Here is a 27,246-nt window from a genome sequence, read left to right as displayed (position 1 = left end):
TTCTGTCTTTCTCTCGGAGGACCTGAGCCCTAGGACCATGCCTCAGGACTACCTGGTATGATGACTCCTTGCTGTCCCCAGTCCACCTGGCCGTGCTGCTGCTCCAGTTTCAACTGTTCTGTCTGCGGCTATGGAACCCTGACCTGTTCACCGGACGTGCTTGTTGCACCCTCGACAACTACTATGATTATTATTATTTGACCATGCTGGTCATTTATGAACATTTTAACATTTTGACCATGTTCTGTTATAATATCCACCCTGCACAGCCAGAAGAGGACTGGCCACCCCTCATAGCCTGGTTCCTCTCTAGGTTTCTTCCTAGGTTTTTGGCCTTTCTAGGGAGTTTTTCCTAGGGAGTTTTTCCTAGCCACCGTGCTTCTTTCACATGCTTTGCTTGCTGTTTGGGGTTTTAGGCTGGGTTTCTGTACAGCACTTTGAGAATATCAGCTGATGTACGAAGGGCTATATAAAAATAAATTTGATTTGATTTTGATTTGATGTACTGTACTCTGTAATACTGAGAAGTGATGTAATATGAACATAATTCTCTTGTGGGCGGGCAGGCAGGCAGAGTGTAAAGGCTACTGTGCTGGAGGTGGACTAGCTACTGTGCATCTAAGTGGTGGAAGGGTGATGAGTTCATTTACACGAGTCAGACATTTAATGTAAACAGATTTGGATGTGAATGCCGCTGCATCAATGAGAGAATTTGCTGTATAGCACACTGTATTACTTATACAACTAATATACTGTAAGTACAGGACCTGAGTAAAAACTAACGTGGGCATTGTTTAATGCGTTTCACAAGACAAAACATTCCAAGCATTCCAATGTACGTAAGCAGGTTGGCGTTACAGGTGGAATAAAGGGACAAACTAGAATATCAATACACAACATATTCTTCTCCCTTTACTTCTGATGCCTCATAAGGAAAAAGTGAATTTCACTGTTTTGCATATTATTTTCTTTTTAACATAACAGTTCTCTTAATGTAAATAAAGGAACTTTTCAGAATAACCTTTTCTGAACTAGGCAAAGAAGATAGATGGCCTCAGTTCCCAGACTTAACTCTGGGGTGTATTCTGCCCCAATGTCGGAGGTTAGTCTGAACTAAATGTTCAATCTTTCAGGGGGTCGTCTTTCTCTCTCGTAACGACAACGTACAGGTGAGTCGACAGTCGCATTGTCACTGAGTCAGAGAGATGATGGTGTATGCCCAGACTGGGGTGCAACAGTACCCTGAGCAGGCACTCTGGCTGGTTCAATTGAGTTTGGAGCACTTTTCAAATTTGGAGGTTGCTGCAGTGGATGTTCAGGTGATGGCTCGTAATCATGGTAGGTCTCCAGTAGCTGATCTTGGTTTGTCACTTGACATGAGTCATCTCTGAGGTTGGTTCCTGGCAACAGTTGATCCACGTGTCTCCTGCAGATTATGTTCTCCGGTGTGTGAACTGTGTAGGACACAGGGCCTGTTTGTGCGACCACTGTTGCTGATAGGGCTGACCCCAATTAGTCGACTGGTCGATTGTTAGGCTGTTGGTCGACCGAGAATGTTTTAGTCAAGCAGTAACAAATATACACTGCCGTTCAAAAGTTTTTTGGCCCATTATCAGCAACCATCACTCCTGTGTTCCAATGGCACGTTGTGTTAGCTAATCCAAGTTTAGAATTTTAAAAGGCTAATTGATCATTAGAAAACCCTTTTGCAATTATGTTAGCACAGCCGAAAACTACTGTACTGATTAAAGAAGCAATAAAACTGTCCTTCTTTAGACTAGTTGAGTATCTGGAGTATCAGCATTTGTGGGTTTGATTACAGGCTCAAAATGGCCAGAAACAACAAATTGCCAAGAAACTGAAGATCTCATACAACGCTGTGCACTACTCCCTTCACAGGACAGCACAAACTGACTCTAACCAGAATAGAGTGGGAGGCCCCGGTGTACAACTGAGCAAGAGGACAAGTACATTAGAGTGTCTAGTTTGAGAAACAGACACCTCACAGTACCAGCACAGGGTAAAAGGGATCTTGAAGGAGGAAGGCTATAACTCCATCTTGGAATGCCATGCCCTGTGGACGGCGCTTAATTGGAGCCAATTTCCTCCTACAACAGGACAATGACCCAAAGCACAGCACCAAAGTATGCAAGAACTATTTAGGGAAGAAGCAGTCAGCTGGTATTCTGTCTATAATGGAGTGGCCAGCACAGTCACCGGATCTCAACCCTATTGAGCTGTTGTGGGAGCAGCTTGACCATATGGTACGTAAAAAGTGCCCATCAAGCCAATCCAACTTGTGGTAGGTGCTTCAGGAAGCATGGGGTGAAATCTCTTTAGATTACCTCAACAAATTGACAACTAGAATACCAAAGGTCTGCAAGGCTGTAATTGCTGCAAATGGAGGATTGTTTGACGTATAATTATTATTTAAATTAAAAATCTTTATAACCTTAGACGTCTTGACTATATTTCCTATTCATTTTGCAACTCATTTCATGTATGTTTTCATGGAAAACAAGGACATTTCGAAGTGACCCCAAACTTTTGAACGGTAGTATATATATTTGCACTCATCTCAGTGAACTAGTCCATTGGAGGCCTAGACTAAAAGTCAATTTATACTTGATCCAAAAATGTGGTCCAAGGCTCCATATGGATGGTGTAACGCAATTGTAGAGCCTCCAGAGGTCAAATCGAGCTCCATACAGCATCACCATGCTCCTCCCAAATTTTGTAGGGCTCTGTATTGCTCCACATTGACATGATTGGTTGACGGTTTTCTACAGCCTGTAAAAAACACAAACTCACTTCCTTGACAACAGCTCTGCTCTGCACTGCTCTGCGAATCGCAAGAAGTACCAATGCCCTGACTTCTGCTGAGGCCATATCACCGTAAATGCTGCATGGGCAATGCAGACGTCGGATTGACCATGCACCCAGATGCACAACTCACTTCTTTCTCCAGAATGCGCTCTCTCCTGCCAATTTGTGCACATTTATTGTATCATAACTTCATTCTGTTATTTGTTTGCGCTAGATTTTTAGCATATATCAATTCCCCATTACATATTTCACCAGTAATTTCTAATCTCTGTCATTTCTGTTAATGCATACAATATTATTATTCCCGTTATCATTGTCGGAGTGGACACATTATTTGCAGAGTACACAACGTATGCTACACTTGTGAGAAACACGTTTTGGTTAATTTCATTCCATTTACTAGTTGTGTCAATTTAGTCATTGTCTTTTTGTTTGGAGAGCTCCTGTCAATGTTGACAATGTTGTTAAGTAGGGCGATAGGCTTCCTGGCCTGCGTGCAAATGTAGGCATATAAATGTGTCCATTTGGGAATCTGATAGTATTTCTGATTGGCTTAACACACAACCACTAATGACCTGTGGAGCTTCTCAAAGTAATGTTTTCTTCAACTCAAATAGCAAGCAAACAAAGTCTGTTTTTACATCCATTGAGAATTACAATAGTTCCTCAATGTATTTGGAAAACCTTTCTAGCTCTCTCCGTTTCGATAATCTCAGTGTGAAAGGGAAAAATGTCATGCTCTGTTCGAGTGGAAACGTCATAAAATAAGCCTACCTGATTACTTATCAGTGCTTGACTTGGACTGAAATAAGTTACGGTACTCATTTTGAGTGCTGGTACTGTTTATATTTAGGTGCAGGAGCTCCACAATATGTGAGCTAATATTCTATAAAAAGGAACAGGAACTCAAGCAGCAGAACATTTTAGGTGCCGGTACTCAGCCCCGGTGAGCTCCTGCCAAGTCAAGCAATGCTTCTTAACCCTTGCGCAAATAGCCTACAGCTGTGTCTGTCCCAAGCTCACTGGCACGGGAAACTCTGAGGGCCCAGAATATTTTATATGCAAGCTTCAAGCAGGACCCAAGTTAATAGTTACAATGTTTCAAGTTCCTTGCAGATTGGCTACATTACACATGGCCTATGTGATTTATAGGATATTTCTTTTTAAAATCAGGATATTTTCTACCTGCAGGCTGCAATGTTTTTATTTGTTGGCTTTATGTAGGCTATTTTTACATAGTTGGCAATGGGAGTTACTTTTAAGGTTTGTATCATTTTAATTTAGATATAATTTAGATTAACTACATGACAATGATTTAGATATGAAGAAATTATAAATTAAAACAAACTTTTTCACGAAAACCAAAACTATCACCCAGATAGCTAGAAATGGTAAGATAAATTGGCATTCCACATTCGTGTAGCCTATTACCGGCAACTTCAGGAGAGTAATGGCAGAATCTGCAAAAGCCAGCAGGAGCAGGAGGAGAAGAGTTGGGTCAGGTTAAGTTTCTCTTCTGGTTATCTAGATTTCTGGCGCACTCGAGGCATTTGTCTTATTTCATAAAACCGTAAGCACAATATACACTGCTCCAAAAAATAAAGGGAACACTTAAACAACACAATGTAACTCCAAGTCAATCACACTGCTGTGAAATCAAACTGTCCACTTAGGAAGCAACACTGATTGACAATAAATTTCACATGCTGTTGTGCAAATGGAATAGACAACAGGTGGAAATTATAGGCAAATAGCAAGACACCCCCAATAAAGCAGTGGTTCTGCAGGTGGGGACCACAGACCACTTCTCAGTTCCTATGCTTCCTGGCTGATGTTTTGGTCACTTTTGAATGCTGGCGGTGCTTTCACTCTAGTGGTAGCATGAGACGGAGTCTACAACCCACACAAGTGGCTCAGGTAGTGCAGCTCATCCAGGATGGCACATCAATGCGAGCTGTGGCAAGAAGGTTTGCTGTGTCTGTCAGCGTAGTGTCCAGAGCATGGAGGCGCTACCAGGAGACAGGCCAGTACATCAGGAGACGTGGAGGAGGCCGTAGGAGGGCAACAACTCAGCAGCAGGACCGCTACCTCCGCCTTTGTGCAAGGAGGAGCAGGAGGAGCACTGCCAGAGCCCTGCAAAATGACCTCCAGCAGGCCACAAATGTGCATGTGTCTGCTCAAATGGTCAGAAACAGACTCCATGAGGGTGGTATGAGGGCCCGACGTCCACAGGTGGGGGTTGTGCTTACAGCCCAACACCGTGCAGGACGTTTGGCATTTGTGCGCCCTGTGCTCTTCACAGACGAAAGCAGGTTCACACTGAGCACGTGACAGACGTGACAGAGTCTGGAGACGCCGTGGAGAACGTTCTGCTGCCTGCAACATCCTCCAGCATGACCGGTTTGGCGGTGGGTCAGTCATGGTGTGGGGTGGCATTTCTTTGGGGGGCCACAGAGCCCTCCATGTGCTCGCCAGAGGTAGCCTGACTGCCATTAGGTACCGAGATGAGATCCTCAGACCCCTTGTGAGACCATATGCTGGTGCGGTTGGCCCTGGGTTCCTCCTAATGCAAGACAATGCTAGACCTCATGTGGCTGGAGTGTGTCAGCAGTTCCTGCAAGAGGAAGGCATTGATGCTATGGACTGGACCGCCCGTTCCCCAGACCTGAATCCAATTGAGCACATCTGGGACATCATGTCTCGCTCCATCCACCAACGCCACGTTGCACCACAGACTGTCCAGGAGTTGGCGGATGCTTTAGTCCAGGTCTGGGAGGAGATCCCTCAGGAGACCATCCGCCACCTCATCAGGAGCATGCCCAGGCGTTGTAGGGAGGTCATACAGGCACGTGGAGGCCACACACACTACTGAGCTTGATTTTGACTTGTTTTAAGGACATTATATCAAAGTTGGATCAGCCTGTAGTGTGGTTTTCCACTTTAATTTTGAGTGTGACTCCAAATCCAGACCTCCATGGGTTGATAAATTGGATTTCCATTGATTATTTTTGTGTGATTTTGTCGTCAGCACATTCAACTATGTAAAGAAAAAAGTATTTAATAAGATTATTTCTTTCATTCAGATCTAGGATGTGTTGTTTAAGTGTTCCCTTTATTCTTTTGAGCAGTATATATCGTTGATTTTATTAAAAAACACAGGGTGTGTCTATATGGAAAAATTACATGGGTGCAATTTGTTGTAGCATGGGGGGTGTTTCTGTAGGTCAACAGGAAGGTGTTTAGGCGTCTATTGAGGGCCCCGTTCCCTTGTGATGTTTTTAAAGCTTGCTCCTTTTGTCTGGACAAAACTTTCATCTCTTCATCACTGCAACGTCAGGCCATTTGCTGTGTACGTCGACTGCAACTAAGAACATATTATCCTCCAGTGGGCCTGCATAGTCTATGTGGACTCGCTGCCAAGGCTCCTCTGAGAAGTCCCATAGCTAAGGCATGTTCCTCATCTTTTGACATGCAGAACGTGACTTGGCCTGGTCTTCGATAGCAGCGTCCAAACCTGGCCACCAAAAGTAGCTGTGTGCAATCTCCTTTATTCGCACCATGCCACAGTGCCCTGAATGGAGTTCAAGCACCTGCCTTCTCAGAGCAGCGGTATGATGACTTGAAAGCCCCATAGCAAGCATCCAGACTGAACTGTGAGCTCGTTTCTCCTCACCAGGTAAGGCTTTAGGCTGTCTGACAGCTCTCCTACTTTCCCACGAGTGACAATGTACACAACCTCAGACATCACTGGATTAGTGTGGGTGAACTTTTTCACTTGGACAGATGTAACTGGGGTGTGCGTCACTTCCTTGAAGTAGAAGATTTCAGCCTGGGAGTGCTCAGTGTCTGTGACGGGTAAGGGAAGCCTTGAGAGGCCGTCTGCTGATATCGTACTGGTGAGCAGATAACAGTAATGCCCATCGCTGCATGCGGCTGGCTGCGAGCAATGGAATGCCGGTGTGGTGACCAAAGATTGAGGTGAGTTGTCTATGGTCCGTCAGCAGTGTAAATTGTCGGCTAAACAGAAACTGATTACATTTCTTAACTCCAAACACGATGGCGAGTGCTTCACGCTCCATCTGTGCATAATTGCTCTCGACTTTATTTAAGGTCCGTGATGCGAAAGCTCCCGTTCTGTGGGGAAGGAGCTTCTGCGACGGCCTTCACCTTTGATGGCACTTTGTGGAGCGCTGAACTGTTGATGACGTGGCCCAGGTACTCAACAGAAGGCCGGAAAAACGTGCATTTGTCCTTCTAGACCCTCCGACCATACTCCTCCAGTCTCTGTAGTGTAGCATCCAGGTTTCTCAGGTGCCCATGCTCGTCTTTGCCTGTTGATGAGTAGCTCAAGGTAACATTAGACCCCGGTGAGCACGCTCAGTATCTGGTCCATAGCTCTCTGAAACAAGGCCAGAGCTGAGGTGATTCCAAAAAGAAGCCTCCGGTACCTGTACAGTCCTTTGTGAGTCACTATGGTCTACAGTTCTTGTGACTCTTAATCCACATGGATCTGTAGATAGACCTTTCTTACTGAATTTCTGTCCTCCAGGTAAACCAGAAAAGAGGTACTCAATGAGGGGTAGTGGTTATGTTTCTGCAGTCAAATCAAATCAAATTTTATTGGTCACATACACTTGGTTTTCAGATGTTAATGCGAGTGTAGCGAAATGCTTGTGTTTCTAGTTCCAACCATGCAGTAATATCTAACAAGTAATCTAACAATTTCACAACTACCTTATACACACAAGTGTAAAGGGATGAATAAGAATATGTACATATAAATATATGGATGAGCGATGGCCGAACGGCATAGGCAAGATGCAGTAGATGGTGTAGAGTACAGTATATACATATGAGATGAGTAATGTAGGGTATGTAAACATGATATAAAGTGGAATTGTTTAAAGTGACTAGTGATACATTACATCCAATTTTTTATTATTAAGTGGCTAGAGATTTGAGTCAGTATGTTGGCAGCAGCCACTCAATGTTAGTGATGGCTGTTTAACAGTCTGATGGCCTTGAGATGGAAGCTGTTTTTCAGTCTCTCGGTCCCCGCTTTGATGCACCTGTACTGACCTCGCATTCTGGATGGTAGCGGGGTGAACAGGCAGTGGCTCGTGTGGTTGTTGTCCTTGATGATCTTTATGGCCTTCCTGTGACATCGGGTGGTGTAGGTGTCCACGGTGATGTGTTGTGCAGACCTCACTACTCTCTGGAGAGCCTTACGGTTGTGGGCGGAGCAGTTGCCGTACCAGGCGGTGATACAGCCCGACAGGATGCTCTCGATTGTGCATCTGTAAAAGTTTTAGTGTTTTTGGAGACAAGCCAAATTTCTTCAGCCTCCTGAGGTGTTGCGCCTTCTGTTGCGCCTTCTTCACCACGCTGTCTGTGTGGGTGGACCATTTCAGTTTGTCCGTGACATGTACGCCGAGGAACTTAAAACGTTCCACCTTCTCCACTACTGTCCTGTCGATGTGGATATGGGGGTGCTCCCTCTGCTGTTTCCTGAAGTCCACGATCATCTCCTTTGTTTTGTTGACATTGAGTGTGAGGTTATTTTCCTGACACCACACTCCGAGGGCCCTCACCTCCTCCCTGTAGGCCGTCTCGTCGTTGTTGGTAATCAAGCCTACCACTGTAGTGTCGTCTGCAAACTTGATGATTGAGTTGGAGGCGTGCATGGCCACGCAGTCATGGGTGAACAGGGACTACAGGAGAGGGCTGAGAACGCACCCTTGTGGGGCCCCAGTGTTGAGGATCAGCGGGGTGGAGATGTTTCCTACCCTCACCACCTGGGGGCATCCCGTCAGAAAGTCCAGGACCCAGTTGCACAGGGCGGGGTCCAGACCCAGGGTCATTCTTACATAGGTATTCCTCTTATCCAGATGGGTTAGGGCAGTGTGATTGCGTCGTCTGTGTACCTATTTGGGCGGAGGTGATATGATCCTTGACTAGTCTCTCAAAGCACTTCATTATGACGGAAGTGAGTGCTACGGGGCGATAGTTGTTTAGCTCAGTTACCTTAGCTTTCTTGGGAACAGGAACAATGGTGGCCCTTTTGAAGCATGTGGGAACAGCAGACTGGGATAGGGATTGATTGAATATGTCCCTAAACACACCAGTCAACTGGTCTGCGCATGCTCTGAGGACGCGGCTAGGGATGCCGTCTGGGCCGGTAGCCTTGCGAGGGTTAACACGTTTAAATGTTTTACTCACGTTGGCTGCGGTGAAGGAGAGCCCGCAGGTTTTGGTAGCGGGCCGTGTCAGTGGCACTGTATTGTCCTCAAAGCGAGCAAAGAAGCAGTTTAGTTTGTCTGAGAGCAAGACTTCGGGGTCTGCGACGGGGCTGGTTTTCTTTTTGTAGTCCGTGATTGACTGTAGACCCTGCCACATACCTCTCGTGTCTGAGCCGTTGAATTGCGACTCTACTTTGTCTCTATACTGACGCTTAGCTTGTTTGATTGACTTGCGGAGGGAATAACTACACTGTTTGTATTTGGTCATGTTTCCGGTCGCCTGTCCTGATTAAAAGCAGTGCTTCGCGCTTTCAGTTTTGCACGAATGCTGCCATCAATCCACAGTCTCTGGTTGGGGAAGGTTTTAATAGTCGCTGTAGGTACAACATCACCGACGCACTTGCTAATAAACTCACTCACCGGATCAGCGTATACATTAATGTTGTTGTTCGACGCTATCCGGAAAATATCCCAGTCCATGTGATCGAAGCAATCTTGAAGCGTGGAATCAGATTGGTCGGACCAGCGTTTAACAGACCTGAGCACGGGCGTTTCCTGTTTTAGTTTCTGTCTATAGGATGGGAGCAACAAAATGGAGTCGTGGTCAGATTTGCCAAAGACGGGGTTAACTGTGACTTTGAAATCGCCACAGTGTCTGAGTGGTCCATCTTTTATGACTGGAATGACAGGTATAGCCCATTCACTAGATCCTTTTAGCTAAGTTTCAACTTTTGGTTTTATGGTGTATGGGACAGGTCTTGCTTTGAAGCATTTTGGCTTGCTGTCTGGTTACACGGTCAGTTTAACTTATGTCCTTCACACTGCCAAGTTCTCCATTGAACATATCCGCATTTCCTTCATTTCGGTTTGGGAGAGTAATGTCCTTTTATGTTAGCCACAATTTCATCATATGATTTATCACCACCAGGTTTTTTTTAGGGCAAGTAGGCTGCGCAGTAGATTTAATGTTTTTCCTCCCATCAGAGTCAAATGTTGGCACAATTACTTCTGCTTTAATTCCATTTGCCAACAAAGTACTCAAAACTTTGTAAGAACTCCATTGTTCCACAGATTCATTAAACGTTCCAATATATCCAACCAGTGCAGACATTTCAGTTTATAAATTTACTTTTACACTTTTTAGACGTTCCCTTACTCCTAGACCCCTTTTTTTCCACTCACAGTAATTCCACTTTCTCCCTCTCGAGGCTTTCGTTGATGTGACATCGGAAGTTAGCTAGCATCACTCGACTGGCTAGCTCCACATTTTCTTTGCGTCTTTCTACAGCCAGCAAAACTAATTAAACAGATTTTTTGCCAAAAATAATGAACGCAAATGTGAGAACATTTCTTCCTTGTCGCCAGTTTTGTTGTATAGCACACTGTATTACTTATATAGCTAACATAAGGACAGGTCACTACAGTAGAAACTATAGTGGGCATTGTTTAATGCATTTCATAGGACAAAACATTCCAAGCATTCCTAAGTACGTAAGCAGGGGAGCGTTACAGGTGCCCTAAAGGGACAAACTAGAATATCAATACACAACAATTGTTTTATGCTTTTACATGTAGGCTAACATGAAGATAAAAGCTGGAGCATGTGTCAAGGATATTGTACATGTCAGTCTTATTCTAATGCATACATGTATGTGGCTTAGTTGGTAGAGCATGGTGTTTGCAACGCCAGAGTTGTGGGTTTGATTCCCACGGGGGGACCAGTACAGGGGAAAAAAATGTATGAAATGTATGCATTCACTACTGTAAGTCGACTGGATAAGAGCGTCTGCTAAATGACGTAAATGTAAAATGTATGTGAATATATATATACACACACACACACACACACACACACACACACACACGTGTATATATACATACATAATACGTATATATATGTGTGTGTGTGTGTGTGTGTGTGTGTGTGTGTGTGTGTGTGTGTGTGTGTGTGTGTGTGTGAGAGAGAGAGTAGACTTGTGTAGCTGGGTTGATGTGTAGGCGGGTTTGTAAGTGTATGTTGGCTGTTGTGTAAGCGAGTGTGTGTGTGGGTTGCATCCTTTCGTGGATGGATTTCTGAGTGTAAGAGCTGTTCTTGTGTAGGAGGATATGTGTGTATTGCCTGCTCTTATGCAATCACATTTTTGTGAATGTGTGAGAGTGTGTGTGTGTGCCTGTTTGTATCCAGGCTGTTACCGAGTAGGTAGACTTGCTGGTGATCTCTAGCAGCTTGTGTTTGGCCCTCCTTTCAGAGTCCCTGGCTTCCTGCAAGTCCTGCTTCAGCTGGTCAGCCTCCATTGCCCTGAAAGGAGGCAGGGAGGGAGAGAAAGAAAGAGAGAGGGGAAGAGAGGGGGTCAGTGAGAGGCTGAAATAAATAGACGATTTGTATAGAGGCATTGCATGTACACTTTTTTTTTACCATGTAATTACCATTTCTTCATTAAATACAGAGTAAATAGAATGTGTGTATGTTAGTAATGCACTGCACGGGTTGAATCATAACCCGCAGTACCTGTGGGGCGGACGGGTTTAGGGTCATGAAATACTGTGTGGGTGAAGGGCGGGTGGGTTGAATAAAGAGAAAATCAAAAAAATGTAAATCCATAAATCACTCTTGCGCAATTTAATTCTATGGGCCTACATTGAGGTTCTTTCATTATTTTAAGGCTATCTGGCATTAGTACGTAAGTCTATGCTTCAGGGCCTAACTTTACCTACACCAAATAGCCTACACGCCAATCACTTTTGAGAACAGGCAGAAAGTTCAAGTCGATCCACTGAGGCAAAAAGGACAACGTCAGAGTTTAATTTAATGAGAGAAAAGCTGCGAAATGGAGAGTTAAAAATAAAGAGAATGGAGAGAGAAAAGTTCGGGAAAATTTGGTGAAGTGGAAAAGGAGGATGATAGCAGTGTTGTGTAATTTGTGAAACGCTATACACATTTGACAGTCACAAGACGGGGACTTCAAAATAGGCCTATTTGTAATGACGACGCAGGGAGTAAGGAAGCAGGTGCAGATGGTGAGTTTAATAATAACGAAGAGAATTACATGAAAACAGAACTAATACTGCCTGATGACTGAGGTTGGTGAGGGCTATATGAATGGAGAGTAATCAGGGTGGTGATGAAGCCCAGGTGTGCTTAACGATGGGGAGCAGGTGTGAGCAATGATTGCCAGGTATGCAATGTGGGTTGCCAGGACCGGTGGTTAGTAGAGTGGTGACATCAAGCCCCGGAGGGAGCAGGAGTAGGCGTGACACCTATTACACGTCAAGGGAACAGCAACATACTGTTCAGATGGCTTAAATGGAAACTGAAATCTGGAAACCAACTGTAGGTCGATAAACTCAGTCTTTGTCATGTAGAGTAGGCCAGAAGGCTAAACTGAAAAATCCAGAAAAACACATGTCAACAATGTTATAAATTGATTTGCATTTTAATGAGGGAAATAAGTATTTGACCCCCTCTCAATGAGAAAGATGTCTGGCTCCCAGGTGTCTTTTATACAGGTAACGAGCTGAGATTAGGAGCACACTCTTAAAGGGAGTGCTCCTAATCTCAGTTTGTTACCTGTATAAAAGACACCTGTCCACAGAAGCAATCAATCAATCAGATTCCAAACTCTCCACCATGGCCAAGACCAAAGAGCTCTCCAAGGATGTCAAGGACAAGAATGTAGTCTACACAAGGCTGGAATGGGCTACAAGACCATCGACAAGCAGCTTGGTGAGAAGGTGACAACAGTTGGTGCGATTATTCACAAATGGAAGAAACACAAAAGAACTGTCAATCTCCCTCAGCCTGGGGCTCCATGCAAGATCTCACCTCGTGGAGTTGCAATGATCATGAGAACGGTGAGGAATCAGCCCAGACCTACACGGGAGGATCTTGTCAATGAGCTCAAGGCAGCTGGGACCATAGTCACCAAGAAAACAATTGGTAACACACTACGCCGCGAAGGACTGAAATCCTGCAGCGCCCGCAAGGTCCCCCTGCTCAAGAAAGCACATATACATGCCCGTCTGAAGTTTGCCAATGAACATCTGAATGATTCAGAGGACAACTGGGTGAACGTGTTGTGGTCAGATGAGACCAAAATGGAGCTCTTTGGCATCAACTCAACTCACCGTGTTTGGAGGAGGAGGAATGCTGCCTATGACCCCAAGAACACCATCCCCACCGTCAAACATGGAGGTGGAAACATTATGCTTTGGGGGTGTTTTTCTGCTAAGGGGACAGGACAACTTCACCGCATCAAAGGGACGATGGGCGGGGCCATGTACCGTCAAATCTTGGGTGAGAACCTCCTTCCCTCAGCCAGGGCATTGAAAATGGGTCGTGGATGGGTATTCCAGCATGACAATGACCCAAAACACACGGCCAAAGCAACAAAGGAGTGGCTCAAGAAGAAGCACATTAAGGTCCTGGAGTGGCCTAGCCAGTCTCCAGACCTTAATCCCATAGAAAATCTGTGGAGGGAGCTGAAGGTTCGAGTTGCCAAACGTCAGACTTGAAACCTTAATGACTTGGAGAAGATCTGCAAAGAGGAGTGGGACAAAATCCCTCCTGAGATGTGTGCAAACCTGGTGGCCAACTACAAGAAACGTCTGACCTCTGTGATTGACAACAAGGGTTTTGCCACCAAGTACTAAGTCATGTTTTGCAGAGGGGTCAAATACTTATTTCCCTCATTAAAATGCAAATCATTTTATAACATGTTTGACATGCGTTTTTCTGGATTTTTTTGTTGTTATTCTGTCTCTCACTGTTCAAATAAACCTACCATTAAAATTATAGACTGATCATTTCTTTGTCAGTGGGCAAACGTACAAAATCAGCAGGGGATCAAATACTTTTTTCCCTCACTGTATAGGCCTTCAGTGTGTGACATGTTCTTGATTCTGAAGACAGCAACTAATACCAGCACACTCATGTAGGAGTGCACTTTTTGTAAAACGCAAAGGGCCAGTGGTGTAGTTGAGGCTAAACGCAGGTATAAGCCGTATATAGCCACTTTTTTTTCAGTGGTTTTGAGTGACAATTGGAAAAATCAATAGGATTTTTTTGTTTTTTAAAATAGGAAATCACTGAAATCCTTCGCTGGGCGGGCTGTTTGGGAACTTTTTGTCAATTTGAGTATACCCACTTCTCCAGGCACCACTACATATGGGCGATGGAAAGAAGGCAGTCACACACAACATGATGATAAAGGACAAGCAGTCCATAAACTCTGACATAATAAGCCAGTAGCTCCCAATCGTAATACAAAAACAACCATTACAAAAACATTTCTGAAATATGAACACAGAAATACTATACATTTTGAACTCTTATGGTGATTTCACTAAATTGCAAGCACAGTCTTGAAATGGACGCATTTTTCTGGTCACGGACCCCTTGTCCCCCTCCGGTCTTCACTCGGACTCGATTTGCTCTGGTCTTGAATCAGTCTCGCTTTAGGTGATCTCGAACACAACACTGCTGTTAGGCAAAACAATGTCCCATACAGGCTGCAGCACTTCAAAGCAACATACCGGTAGCTTGCTTGCTAACTAGCTAGGTTAACAAAATTCAGCATTCATAAAGCTAATAATGCTAAATATACTAATTTCAAAGCTGATTATCCATGACTTTCCCTTGCTGAGCCAAAATGCCTGGCTACAAGATTAACAAGTGGTTTGTTTTCTCTTTCACAGAAGTGACTTAGTTTTCTTTTAAAGTGTTGATCAGTAGGCCTAACATGGTCCCAAATTAAAAGGAACACCGATTGTTTGTCATCTGTAGCCCCATAGACTGAAATAAGCCAAAACGACCTCAATAACTCACTGCATGCACACAGTCCTATTGAATATGAATTCACCTGTATTGTGAGTACGCCTATGCCATCTTGATTTACCCAGTTTATCATGAGATTTACCATTATGTTGTTACATTGTTAAAAACAAAGTCAAATTGGTTGTATTATTGATTTGTTAATGCATACATGGCTGTCTCTGGGAAAAATGTACCATCAAAATGTTTACATTTAATTATATTTATTATCATCATAAAATATCTGCCATTGGCCTCCTTGTCCCCAAAAATCAGTAACTGCCCTTAAAAACCCATATTGGTCGTTCTCTACATCCAATGCACATCTTGTTGTGCTATTTTTCACCCAAAGAAAATAAATTGAAGTTAAGCAACATTTTTTTACTTTACAATTTTGTAATTTAGCAGACGCTCTTATCCAGAGTAGTGAGTGCATGCATTTTCATACTGGTCCCCTGTGGGAATCGAACCCACAACTCTGGCATTGCAAGGGCCATTCTCTACCAACTGAGGCACACGGGACCATCCATTTGACTCACCTCCTCTCTGACTCATCAGCCATCTTGAGGGCCATCATCTCCGCCTCCAGCATCTTCTGCTCCATCATTCTCCTCTCCTCCTCTGAGCGGATGGCTGTCACCTTGATACGCTGCATTTCGGCCTCGGCCTCACTAGCCTTCTGGGACAGCAGCTTCGCTTCCTCCTCAGCTATCTGGGCCTTCTCAGCCAGGAGATCTGCTGTCTCCTCAGAACGAAGCTAGAGAGGGGGACAGAAACAGACATAACATGTTCATAGAAGTTAATAAACATTCATAAAGCAGTTTAGCCTCCTCCTCAGCTGGTCTGCTGTCTCCCCACTATGCAGCTACATAGAGGGATGGAAAGAGACAAGGCCTTCATAAGCATTTCATATGCAGTTCACAAACATTCATAAAGCAGCTACGTGGGCCTGCTGTCTCATCTGAAAGCAGTAAGAGGGAGGGAGGGGAGGGTAAGAGAGTAAGACACACAAATCATTAACCACATATTGTGCCTTAGCAGAACGATTACAAAAACTAAATTATTTTGATTAACAGTCTTTAAGCATCAGGACCCAAAATCCCTGGGTAAACCATCCCTTTTCCAAGTGAAAAATCTATTTATATATGAGATGTGTCTGGGTCTAGGAACACCCCACTGGGTTTAAAAAAAGGAACACCCCACTGTCCTTACCAGAGCGTCATTGGCCATGTGGGCTTCATCCTGTAGCTGTATCAGTCTCCTTTCCAGATCGTCCCTGGCTCTTTCTGCCACCTCTCTCAGGTGCTTCTCCCTCTCTAACCGCTGCCTCTCCACCTAGACACAGACAGAGAGAGGCGGGGGCGTGAGCAGGTTACAGGTTTGACCGAGAGCGACATAGTCAGGATCACAAAGAGACAGAGGACAAAGGTAACGAGGAACAAGGGGGACAAGAGCTGCAGCTGTAAGGGCAGAAAGAGGAGCACAGAGACCGTAGGGGTGGTAAACCACCATGTCTCTTCCCACGACTCAGCTTCCATTGCTCATACCCGTTTCCTGGCCCTCTCCTCTCGGGCCTGGGCCTTCATCTGTTGCACCTCTAGAGAGTCTACCCTCCTCCTCCGCATGAACAGGTCATGGTTCCCCATGCACAGCTGCAGGATCTAGAGAGGAACAATTAGGTGAGTTTTAAAGGTCCAATGCAGCCATTTTCATCTCAATATCAAATCATTTCTGGGTAACAACAAAGTACCTTACTGTGATTGTTTTGAATTTTTTATTTTTTATTAAAAAATGAAATGCTTCTTAGCAAAAAGCAATTTCTCAAGCAAGAGAGGGGCAAGGGTGTGGATGGGAAAACTGAAAACTGGCTGTTATTGGCAGAGAGGTTTGGAACTCTTTCGTATTGGTCTATTAACTCATTTGAGGTCATCAGGCAGGCCAAAGCTCCATCCCAACAAAACAGGCTGATATTTCAGGCGCTCTTTTCAAACAGCTCTTACACTAAAAGGGCAGTATCAACATTTTCAGAATTTCATAGTATTATTCCAACCCTTATAGTGTGGAAATATAAACTGAGTGTACAAAGCATTATGAACACCTTCCTAATATTGAGTTGCACCCTGCCTTTTGCCCTCAGAACAGCCTCAATTCATCGGGGCATGGACTCTACAAGGTGTCAGAAGCGTTTAACAGGGATGCTGGCCCATATTGACTCCAACGCCTCCCACAAGTTGGCTGGATATCAAGTTGGCTGGATATCCTTTGGGTGGTGGATCATTCTTGATACACACAAGAAACTGTTGAGCGTGAAACTCAGCAGCGTTGCAGTTCTTGACACGAACCAGTGCACCTCACACCTACTACCATACCCTGTTCAAAGTCACTTAAATATTTTGGCTTGCCCAATCACCCTCAATGGCACAAATACACAATCCATGTCTCAAGGCTTAAAAATCCTCCCCTTCATATACACTGATTGAAGTGGATTTAACATGTGACATCAATAAGGGATAGACTGACCAGGTGAATCCAGGTGAAAGCTATGTCATGGAAAGAGTTTTGTACATTCAGTGTATAAAAGACAGGAAATCAAGTTTCAAAATCAAGCACTGGGCCTTTAAAAGCAAGAATCTAGCTCTCACATAATACAGTCAACAACAAAAAAAGCATGTTTAGTTTTCATCACTGTACTCACCAACTTGTTAACCCTCAACTTGGAGGAGTTGAACTTGAACACGTCTGTTTTCTTGTCCAGAGGCTTTATGGCAAACTTGATCAGAAAGACGACAAGACACATTAAAACCTCAAAGTAAGAAGTTACACAAACTGTAAAAACAGACTTGTTCGATTCAGGGTTGGGTTCAATTCCATTTAAATTCAGTAAACTCAGAAAGTAAACTGCATTAAATTAGAATTTCTGTTTAATTCCTGAGTTGACTGGATTGAAATGGAACTGACCCCAATCCTGGTCCAATTTCAGAGGCTGTAGTAGTAACAATCCAGTACCTCTCTGTCGCTGTAGGAGATGTTGCGAATCTCATTCCAGGGGAAGGAACATTTGGGGGTTAACTTGTTGTCTGGATCGTAGATATGTAGACCCAAGGCATCCACTCCCAGCAGGAGATCTGTTCCCTTCTTGTTCTGGGGGAAATAAAATAACAGTGACAAATGAAGAAAGTGAGGATGAAACAAAGAAAGTTAACCACACACCCTATTTGTATGTGTCCTTTTATTTAACTAGGCAAGTCAGTTAAGAACAAATTATTATTTACAATGACCCTAATGAAGAACATTTAATTCCATGTCATTTCTTTAACCAGGATAGTCCAAATCAGTGACTTAGTAACACTTTCCACTATTTTCCAGGAAGTCTTGGGTGGTGAATGAGAAGAGGAAACAAAGCCCTCAGTAGCTGTGAGATTACAAGACTTCTCTAGTGTGTTTGTCTTTCTGACAGACAATTCATTACTCTCCTTTACGCTAATAAATACCAGCTGCGATACAATGTAGTGCTCTTTGTTGACTGCTCTACTTTCTTTGTTGACTGTTCTACACTCGTGTCTAACTGTCCGACAGGCAGTAGTGGCAGTGGCACAACCTGGCAACCACAGGAGGTTGGTGGTACCTTAATTAGGGAGAAAGAGCTTGTGGTAATGACTGGAGCAGAACGGTATCAAATGCATCAAACACAGGGTTTCCATGTGTTTGATGCCATTCCAAACGCTCCGTTCCAGCTATTATTATGAGCTGACCTCCCCTCAGGAGCCTCCACTGCTGGCAACTCAATTTATTATAGAGCTGGGAAATACGGAAAAAAATCCGTATTGCTATAAATTGATGTTATAACGATAAATAGAATGATGCATTTTAGGGCTGACCCCAATTAGTCGACTGGTCGATTGTTTGGTCGTTAGTCTGTTGGTCGACCGAGATTGTGTTACTGCTCGACACACTGTGTGTGTGTATTTATTTGTGCCCATCTCAGTGAACTAATCCATTGTGGAGGCCTAGACTAAAAGCCGATTTATGCTTGATCCAAAAATGCGGCTCCATATGGAGGGTGTGACGCAATTGCAGAGCCTCGAGAAGCCAAATCGAACTCCGTAACGCATCGCCACGAGCCTCCCAAATTTTGTAACAACTCTATATACATTATGTGGACACATTGTTTGCAGAGTGCACAACCTATGCTAAACTTCTGAGAAACAAGCTTATTTCATTCCATTTATGCTGCTCGATCATCCTATTTTTACAACTTAATTGAGGAGAATAAGAACAATCCAAAATGTATTTTTGATACTGTCGCAAAGCTAGCAAAAAAGCAGCATTCCCCGAGAGAGGATGGCTTCAACTTCTGCAGTAATAAATTCATGAACTTCTTTGACGAAAAGATCATGATCATTAGAAAGCAAATTACGGACTCCTCTTTAGAGTTAGTACTAAACATCGGACCAGCGTTGAACAGACCTGAGCGTGGGTGCTACCTGTTTTAGTTTCTGTCTATAGGCTGGGAGCAACAAAATGGAGTCGTGGTCAGCTTTTCCGGAAGGAATAACCTCACCCACAAGGGTGCGTTCTCAGCCCTCTCCTGTAGTCCCTGTTCACCCACGACTGCGTGGCCATGCACGCCTCCAACTCAATCATCAAGTTTGCAGATGACACTACAGTGGTAGGCTTGATTACCAACAACGACGAGACGGCCTACCGGGAGGAGGTGAGGGCCCTCGGAGTGTGGTGTCAGGAAAATAACCTCACACTCAATGTCAACAAAACAAAGGAGATGATCGTGGACTTCAGGAAACAGCAGAGGGAGCAGCCCCCTATCCACATCGACGGGACAGTAGTGGAGAGAGTGGAAAGTTTTAAGTTACTCGGCGTACACATCACGGACAAACTGAAATGGTACACCCACACAGACAGCGTGGTGAAGGCGGCGCAGCAGCGCCTCTTCAACCTCAGGAGGCGGAAGAAATTCGGCTTGTCACCAAAAACACTCACAAACTTTTATAGATGCACTATCGAGAGCATCCTGTCGGGCTGTATCACCACCTGGTACGGCTACTGCTCCGCCCATAACCGTAAGGCTCTCCAGAGGGTAGTGAGGTCTGCAAAACGCATCACCGGGGGCAATCTACCTGCCCTCCAGGACACCTACACCACCCGATGTCAAAGGAAGGCCAAAAAGATCATCAAGGACAACAACCACCCGAGCCACTGCCTCTTCACCCCGCTATCATCCAGAAGGCAAGGTCAGTACAGGTGCATCAAAGCGGGGACCGAGAGACTGAAAAACAGCTTCTATCTCAAGGCCAAACAGCCATCATTAACATTGAGTGGCTGCTGCCAACATACTGACTCAACTCTAGCCACTTTAATAATGGAAAAATGTATGTAATAAATGTATTACTAGCCACTTTAAACAATGCCACTTTATATAATGTTTACATACCCTACATTACTCATCTCATATGTATATACTGTACTCTATACCATCTACTGCATCTTGCCTACGCTGTTTGGCCATCACTCATTCATATATTTTTATGTACATATTCTTATTCATTCCTTTACACTTGTGTGTGTATAAGGTAGTTGTGAAATTGTTAGGTTAGATTACTTGTTAGATATTACTGCATGGTCGGAACTAGAAGCACAAGCATTTCGCTACACTCGCATTAACATCTGCTAACCATGTGTATGTGACAAATACATTTGGTTTGATCTCCACCCAGCACAGCCAGAAGAGGACTGGCCACCCCTCAGAGCCTGGTTCCTCTCTAGGTTTCTTCCTAGGTTCCTGCCTTTCTAGGGAGTTTTTCCTAGCCACCGTGCTTCAACATCTGCATTGATTGCTGTTTGGGGTTTTAGGTTGGGTTTCTGTACGGCACTGTGACATCGGCTCATGTAAAAAGGGCTTTAAATACATTTGACTGATGAGTTCTCAATTTAGTCATTGTCTTTTGTTTGAAGCACTCCTGTCAATGTTGAATAATAACCTGCAGGTTGCAATGGTTTTAATTGTTGGCTTTATGTAGGCTATTTTTACATAGTTGGCAAAGGCAATAGAATTTACTTTGTAGGTTGGTATCGTTTTCATTTAGATAGAATTTTAATTAACCACATGACAATGGTAGATACAAAGACGTTACTATAAATTAAATTAAACTGTTTCACGAAAATGTGCATATGAAAACCACAATTGGCACACAGATCGGTAGAAATGGTAAGATAAATTGGCATTCCACATAAATTGCCATTCCACATGAGTAGGATATCATAAGGTGAATGCACCAATTTGTAAGTCGCTCTGGATAAGAGCGTCTGCTAAATGACTTAAATGTAATGTAAATGTAGTAGCCTATTACCGGCAACTTCAAGAGAATAGTTAAGGTTTTTTCCTTCTGGTTATCTAGATCTCTGCCGCCCTCAAGGCATTTATCTTATTTCATCAAACCTGACGACTTTTAGTCGGGGAAAACCCTAATAAGTTTAAAGGATAATCATTTAAAAAAATTATAAACTACTACTACTACTAGTTTGATGGTTGTAGCCATCAAATTGTCCCATTAACAATCACTCATATTAGCAAACTTATTTAATTTCAAAGGCTACTTATCATAATGAACAATATCAGCAAAATGCCTGCAATAGGTGTCGATAATTCCCAGCTCTAATTCATTACTCTGATAGATACAAGGTACCGTTCATCTTAACCTACATTAATTACTCATGTTGAGAAAGTTTGATGTGGTACTTAGAATGCCCCGGTCTTTTAGAGTAGACATTGATCACTGCAGTAGGCTATATTATCTCACTTCAAGAGAGAAATTGATTCCATGAGACATGATATATTCAAAGGGATAATCGACCCCCAGAAATAAAAATGATGATACTCCTGTCAATTTGATGAAAGCCTATGTACTATCAGTGGGTAAAATACAAAAGATCGCCAAATCAACCAATAAATGGTATGGTCATACTTGTCTGGAACACATCCATCAGTTTATCGTCATGACAAAGTATATATTTCGCTTAGATGTGCTCAATCTAAACAGTGTATGAATTTATTCAACTTAGTTTCTCCTTCAAGTACCATCTAGCAATGCACCCTGTGTGTCTGTGGGAAAGGGCCCTTCTCGCCATAGCAACATACTGCAATCGCTCTAGTCAGAGCAAACTGAAAGTTGAACTCTGATAGACTCCTAAATTGATAGTGCAGTTTGTTTAAGCGATTTTATAGCTAGCTAGTAACACTGAACAAAAACATAAATGCAACATGTAAAGTGTTGGTCCCGTGTTTCAGTAAAATCTTTGAAATTGTTTGCATGTTACGTTTCTACACTGAACAAAAATATAAAACGCAACAATTTCAAAGATTTTACTGAGTTACAGTTCATATAAGGAAATCAGTCAATTGAAATAAATTCATTAGACCCTAATCTATGGATTTCACATGAATGGGAACACAGATATACATGCTTCTACATCTGCATTACTCGCTGTTTGGGGTTTTAGGCTGGGTTTCTGTATAGCACTTTCTGACATCGGCTGATGTAAAAAGGGCTTTATAAATACATTTGATTGATTGATCTGTTGGTCACATACCTTAAAAAAAAAAAAGTAGGGGCGTGGATCAGAAACCTAATCAGAATCTGGTGTGACTACCATTTGCCTCATGCATGTCCTTCACAGAGTTGATCAGTCTGTTGATTGTGGCCTGTGGATTGTTGTCCCACTCCTCTTCAATGGCTGCGAAGTTACTGGATATTGGCAGGAACTGGAACACACTGTCGTACGCATCGATCCAAACATGCTCAATGAGTGACATGTCTGGTGAGTATGCAGGCCATGGAAGAAGTGAGACATTTTCAGCTTCCAAGAATTGTGTACAGATCCTCGCAACATGGTGCCGTGCGTTATCATGCTGAAACACGAGGTGATGGCGGCGGATGAATGGCACGACAATAGGCCTCAGTATCTCATCACAGAATCTCTGTAGTCAGGTCAAGACTTTGGTGACTACAAGCACGTAGATGAGCTTCCCTGAGACAATTTCTGACAGTTTGTGCAGACATTCTTCAGTTTCATCAAGTGGCTGTTTTCAGACATTCCAGCAGGTGAAGAAACCGGATGTGGAGGTCCTGGGCTGGTATGATTACATGTGGTCTGCGATTGTGAGACCGGTTGGATGTAATTCTCTAAAAACGATGTTGGAGGTGGCTTACGGTAGAGAAATTCCCATTAAGTCTCTGGCAACAGCTCTGGTGGACATTCCTGCAGTCAGCATGCCAACTGCATGTTCCCTCAGAACTTGAGACATCTGTGGCATTGTGTGTGTGACAAAATGCACATTTTAGAGTGGCGTTTTATTGTCCCCAGCACAAGGTGCACCTGTGTAAAGATCATGTTTAATCAGCTTCTTGATATGCCACACCTGTCAGGTGGATGGATTATCTTGGCAAAGGAGAAATGCTCACTAACTGGGATATAAACAAATTTGTGCAAAAAAATGTAAGACACATTTTTACATTTCTGGCTCTTATTTTAACTCATGACATTTATATTTTTGTTCCGTGTACTTCATATACTGATATTGACTGGTATTATTGTGTGTAACTACGTTTGCTAGCTAGCCCAGATAGAGCATTGCATTGTGGGTTTTGTAGTAGACTTGAGCTACAACAGATTTCCACATGTTGCTACCAACCTTGTTATAATGAGAAAATTAAACATCCCCACATTTTTTCCCCCACAGTGTAATTTAACACTGTTAATCATAGGATTGAGTGGTTTGGGGTGGATTATCCCTTTAAAGAACATCATGATGAAGTAGTAATACTGCAGTAAACCATGCTCACTTTTCATATTAGTCACTCATGACAGACTGTTAGATTTGGTTCTCGGTGCTGAGATTACTTTTATAAAGCTTAAATCAATCTCACTATATTAGGATCCAGATATTTTATACTACAACCTCCTGAAGTTCAAATGAATATAGGATTCAACTTTCACCTTATTTCTTAATTTGAGGATAATAGCTTTTTATTGGCTTACGGATGGATGAATCATCCAGGATGATGTTTATCATACCTTTCCATGAGTTTAACGCTTCTAACGTTTCTATGGGCTTATTGTATGGGCTTAACACCTCTCTCTTTGATTGGAAACAAGCAGAAAAGGTTCAGGCTCACCCTGATGGGAAAGTAATTGATGCCGTACATCTCCAGGTCCTGAGCTATTTTTAAGTACTCCATCTCAGCATCTTCCCTGTGTCAGGAGAAGAGAAGACGAGATCAGAACATCATGTGTCAATGAGAGAGACCTCTTTCTAACTCATGCATCATCACGTGTAATAGAGCAGTGGTTCCCAACTCTCTAGTCCTCGAGTACCCCCAACAGTACACATTTTTACTGTAGTCCGCACAAGCACACCTGATTCAACATCAGCAGGGGGTTTCACACTAACGTAGAGTGTAATTCCCTGAATGCACTTGAAGTCACACTATGTGGTTTAGGCAGATAAACAAATTCTGCTGCAACTTCAAACAGCCAGTTACGTTGTAATGTCGTGATGAAAGTAAATTAAATATTTTTTCTCCTTCTAGGTTGTCAGATCTGACTCTTCTTCTGGGTCATCTCCAGTAAGAAACAACATTTGCATACTTTGACAAAAAACACAACGTTGACACTCGTATCACTTTTATCTGATGTTCTTTTGATCTGGCTGGCAAATACAAGCAAGAGGGTAGATCCACAAGTGCATTTTCATGTGTACCTTCTTTGGTGTTAGCCCGAGTACATAAGCCTAATTCTAAGCAAGGGAGTAAAAAACTCCTAAGCACTGAAAACTGTCATAGAGAATCAGTGAAGACAGACACTTTATCCCTAGACAGGTATATGACATTGCAGCTTTACCTTGTCCTCCCTCTATGCTCAGCATAACAAGAAGTGATTCTCTCCTCCCACATCTCTGCTGTCATTTGGTAAAGGTTGATAACCTAAGAAACAGAGGATAGGTAGTCACAACAATCACTCAAACCTTTATGCAAAATATATGCAGTACAATAACAAAAACATGTCTTTGTACATGTGTTCCAGGAAATCCAAGGAAAACTTTATTACCGTCATTGATAATGTCCTTACCATTTCTGGCAGGAATTAAAACTACTAGGTTACTACGGTGGTGCTTATGTATTGCAGCTAAAAGACTAATGGCAGTCACTCACCCTCTTTGGTAAGAGTTCCTCTTGAGCCAGAAAGCCTAGTTTGTGGACATTGGGGTCATAGTCTCCATACTGCAAAGTCAAGAGCAAAAGCAGTTAAAAGATAATGGTCAGGCCAGGATAACAGCCAATAGAGATAATATGATAGTATATCTCTATCCTTTTATGAAGTTTATGTTGTGATAAAGTCACAGTATTAAGATGAGAGATGAATCGGTCAAAATGAACAGGGTCAGGTCTTCCATCAACACACAAACTAATTTACTTGCAGCACACACATACCCCTTCCTGGTCGTCAGGAAATGGTGACATTACATAATGTCATTAAGATATGGTTCACAAATGATAGATAGGAATAACAATGGACGAGAGAAGGGAATGTCAAATACCTTCAGTGGTGACACGAAAATTACCACCCCCGGGCTAGAGAAAACTGTGGTAGTTCCTTTATAATGCAGTGTTTGTTTGTGTGTGTGTGTGTGCGCGTGTGTCAGGAACACAGTTTCAGGACTGGTACAAAAAGGCCAAAGAAAATGGGTCTAAAATGTATGTATGGACCAAAAACTGATGGGACCTGATGATAACGGCAGGTAGCCTAGTGGTTAGAGCATTGGGCCAGTAACCGAAAGGTTGCTGGATAGAATCCCCGAGCTGACAAGGTAAAAATCTGTCATTCTGCCCCTGAACAGTTCCCCGGTAGGCCATAATTGTAAATAAGAATTTGTTCTTAACTGACTTGCCTAGTTAAATAAAGGTTCAATTTAAATAACAGCTACTGACCATTTAGCTTTCATCAGTTGGAACTGAATGTGAGTTTCTACCTGGTAACTAGGGAATCATGGTTAATGGCAAATTCATCATCAAGAAAAAGGACACAGTAGTAATTTTGGAAGTTTGTTGGATATTGTGTTGTTACTGTATTTCAATTCTAAACCTTGAATTACATGAACCTAATCAAGACATTCAATCGACAAGAATCCCTTTTATATGACAATTCGCCAATTAATCAAATCATCAACGTCAGCTGCCAGAACAGCAATGCAGACTAGTAATAACTAGTCGATCGTATCTCAGACCAATTCTGTGTATTGTATTCTATTCACACAGTGGGGTTACAATGCAGGCTGCCTGGTGTGTCTCACACTCTCTCCACTCGCTACCCCACTCCCTCTATTCTTCTTCTGCTACCCCTGCTCTACCTAGAGCCAGTGAGTGAATACCTGGCCAGGCAACTTCCTGCGTTTTTTTGAAGCAGCAGTTGCTTGAAATTCCCTGTAAACATGTCTCTGGAGCGAGGTGCCCCGCAGAATACCAAACGCAGAATACCAAACACGAGTCTATCCTGCACTGCCTAGCAGAATGATACTTTAGCCTACACACATACACACACACACACGTGCATGCACATACACACAAACAAATACACAAACCTTTCTGCTTCCTATAAACCCTTTTTCAGTCTACACTCCTTCAATCTCTCTCCATCTCTTGCATGTCAATTAAGCTTTCCACTGCTTATGATGTTCAGTGGTATCTGCTGTCATTGAAATCAGACTACAGATCTTAAATCTAAGTCTGTACGATTGCCCTTAACGCAACCTGCCTATGGGTTAAATCATGCCAGTTAGAATCACTTGTCCTTCCCCCACTCACTTCGCCTTCATTTTCTTCATAGAGAACATCCCATTCCACACACACACACACACGTGGGGGGGGAAATCGATGTAGTTACATATCACAATATTATTTTGACTCCAAGTATCGATTTGTAAATAATTAGAATAATAAACAATTTCAGGGATGCAAACTTCTGAGGGCCCAAAAAGGTGACACTTTTTTGTTTTTTGCACTGAAACATGCAAAAAAAAAAATCACTGCTAGGGGGAAATGCATGTTTTAACTAATTAGACAACAAAGAATATGATCTACATGATCAGTCTCTGTGTGTAAAATAAAAAGTGGTTAATGTGAACCTAACTCACAGCTAAAAAAAAAATGTAAAGAAATGTTATTTGTTGCCTAGACCTACTGCAAATGACACTTAGGTCTTGAGGAAAAAAACAATACACTAATTTGCAATTAGCCATGACCGCCTTTATAATAGAACGCTTGTGACCACACACATAAATATTGCTCTTGGGGGGAAAAA

The 27,246-nt window shown here is 43.0% G+C and overlaps 1 protein-coding gene across 1 annotated transcript in view; it reads right to left on the bottom strand.

Annotated features, from left to right (window-relative positions):
- nf2a (NF2, moesin-ezrin-radixin like (MERLIN) tumor suppressor a) overlaps nt 1-27,246 on the bottom strand; it is a 65,486-nt gene that overhangs the window by 23,083 nt on the left and 15,157 nt on the right. The window contains exons 5-13 of the mRNA XM_014171225.2: nt 25,101-25,169; nt 24,790-24,872; nt 24,066-24,141; nt 17,881-18,015; nt 17,570-17,644; nt 16,422-16,535; nt 16,087-16,209; nt 15,414-15,631; nt 11,259-11,364 (exon numbers count right to left, since the gene is read on the bottom strand). Of these exons, the coding sequence (XP_014026700.1) occupies nt 11,259-11,364; nt 15,414-15,631; nt 16,087-16,209; nt 16,422-16,535; nt 17,570-17,644; nt 17,881-18,015; nt 24,066-24,141; nt 24,790-24,872; nt 25,101-25,169 (999 nt within the window). The remainder of the gene's footprint in view (nt 1-11,258; nt 11,365-15,413; nt 15,632-16,086; nt 16,210-16,421; nt 16,536-17,569; nt 17,645-17,880; nt 18,016-24,065; nt 24,142-24,789; nt 24,873-25,100; nt 25,170-27,246) is intronic.

This window comes from Salmo salar, chromosome ssa24 (genome assembly GCF_905237065.1).
Source record: "Salmo salar chromosome ssa24, Ssal_v3.1, whole genome shotgun sequence".
In the NCBI taxonomy this organism is placed as follows: domain Eukaryota; kingdom Metazoa; phylum Chordata; class Actinopteri; order Salmoniformes; family Salmonidae; genus Salmo; species Salmo salar.
Note: the sequence above shows the minus strand (reverse complement) of the source record. Positions and strands in the feature narration are given on the sequence as shown.